The sequence below is a fragment of the Erythranthe guttata genome, chromosome 3 (assembly GCF_056151865.1).
Source record: "Erythranthe guttata isolate IM_541 chromosome 3, IM_541, whole genome shotgun sequence".
Taxonomy (NCBI): Eukaryota; Viridiplantae; Streptophyta; class Magnoliopsida; order Lamiales; family Phrymaceae; genus Erythranthe; species Erythranthe guttata.
The window spans coordinates 9,875,157-9,877,151 of record NC_142535.1 but is presented as its reverse complement, the minus strand read 5'-3'; the positions used below and the strand labels follow the sequence as shown (position 1 = coordinate 9,877,151).

The window sequence follows — 1,995 nt, the reverse complement described above, 5'->3', positions numbered from 1 at the left end:
CATACACACATTAATAAGACTAAATATAGTTATAATAATATAAATAGACGATAATTTACGATATATACCTTCATATGCGCTGAAATACTTCTTTGGAAACAACGTTGCTAATTGAACTGGACGATCCACCGGATTCGGACTTGATTAGGATCTTTATGCCATATCTACTCTTGACTCTCTAGAGCACAACGTACAACTGACAGTGGGTGAATACAGGTCTGGGTAGATACAAACCGACGTGGGAAAGTGTTTGACCCTGACTCTTGTTGATGGTCATTGCAAAGTAAACCATCAGCGAAAATTGTCGCCTCTGGAACTTATTTGATAGAGTAGAGTTTGACAGGAACAACGTCATCCGATATTTTTGCCAAATAGAACCTTGCAACTAAGAACATGAGTTTCCATTCTAACAACTTGAAGTCTGGTTCCATTGCAAAGTCCTCTCGCTTGGTTGATGTTTTGTATGAGCAAAACAAGAACATTTTCCTTGAATTTCAGCATATGTGAAGGGAGACCGGAGCAAGACACAGTGTTGAGGAATTCGGTCGTATAAATTTCAGAATTCTCATCAAAAATCATTTCATCATTGCACATACTATCCGCACTGATGTACAACTTCTCTTCGCCGGGAAGGAGGGAACATAAGTAGTCGTTGACAAACTCAACACAATCGTTAGTTGGCACAAGCACTGCCCTCCCTTGGAAATAATCGGGATTTGATATGTTACTCTACAAATCCAAATATACTAACAACAACAGCTCCAATAATTGATCTTCTGAATCGGGAACTAGCATGTCCTCGGCAATCTCAACGGACGCTTCACCCATCGTTTTGCTCTCCTTCCTCCCCATTACTGATACTCAGTATCCAATCAGCAAACTCCTTTACTTCAACTTCGGATGGATTAGAGCTTGATTGAAGCCTTATATTCGTATGCAACTTAAGAACCTTACAATCTTCCCAAAGCTGAGATGAGTTGATCGTAGTGTGAACAATGTTCTGCCTTGATGCCTTCAGTTATTTCTATGTTTTTTCAGTTATTGCTTCTGAATATGGATCATGTTGTTAGACAAGTCTCATTTGTGATGTAATGAAGAAATGTATATTTATTCAATATGTATTAATAATTAAAATTTGTGATGTTTCAGGTTAAATTTCAGACCATCGTCAAGAGTCATCATTCAAGTGACATGTCTGGGATACATGGTGATGGCGAAGGAAATGAAGATCCAAGAATCGAAAATCAAGAGAAAGAAGAAAAAGAAGATGGAGATGATGCATTCATGACAATAGCATCTGCTCTTCTTAAAGAAGTTATTGATAAAGTGTGGCTCGAGGAAGTTGGATGACCAATAAAAGGAAGAGTTTACGCCCTTGGATCGGAGTCCAGTTCTGTTGTACAATGAGGTGGTCCTACGTTTCATGTTCCAACCGGTTCTTTATCAGGATCATCTGTACCTTCTCAATTCTTATTTAAAACCGCTTCCTTCAAAAAAGTTGTTAATCGAGCGGTGGAGCAAAAATTAACCAATATGAAGGTTACTTTTCAAGAGGAACTACAAGCCTTGAAAACAACCATTCAAGAGATGGGTGAAAGACAACCTGGAGGAGCTGGTAGAGATGGACAGTAGCATCGCACTTATATGGTATTTTTTTTATCACGACTATTTTTTATCGTTTGGAAGACGAGTAGTAGTGCTTAGCCTTACAATCTTGAAGATTGTGTTTTGAATTATCATTATGTGGATATCATATATGTTAGCTCAGTTGCAAGTTGCGTTTGGGTTGATTTTATGGATTTATAAGTCGGTGTTTGTTATATTCTTGTTGACTCGATATTGACTATGGCAGAAAAAATGGTGTTTGATTTTTATCATGTATTTGTTGTCTTGATTGAATTGGTGGATTATGGGAGAAAGTGTGGTGCTTATTTTTTTTAAGGAGGTGAATATTCATGTATATAAGGCATTGAAATTGTTTTGAAATAGGGAAAA

General features: G+C 37.4%; 1 protein-coding gene across 1 annotated transcript; it reads right to left on the bottom strand.

Annotated features, from left to right (window-relative positions):
• Positions 1-351: 351 nt before the first annotated feature.
• LOC148771737 (uncharacterized) lies at positions 352-852 on the bottom strand. Its single transcript, XM_088815203.1, has 2 exons — positions 790-852; positions 352-729 (listed from the first exon to the last, which is right to left on the bottom strand). The coding sequence occupies exons 1-2, from the start codon at positions 850-852 to the stop codon at positions 352-354; spliced, it is 441 nt and encodes a 146-aa protein (XP_088671329.1).
• Positions 853-1,995: the final 1,143 nt, after the last annotated feature.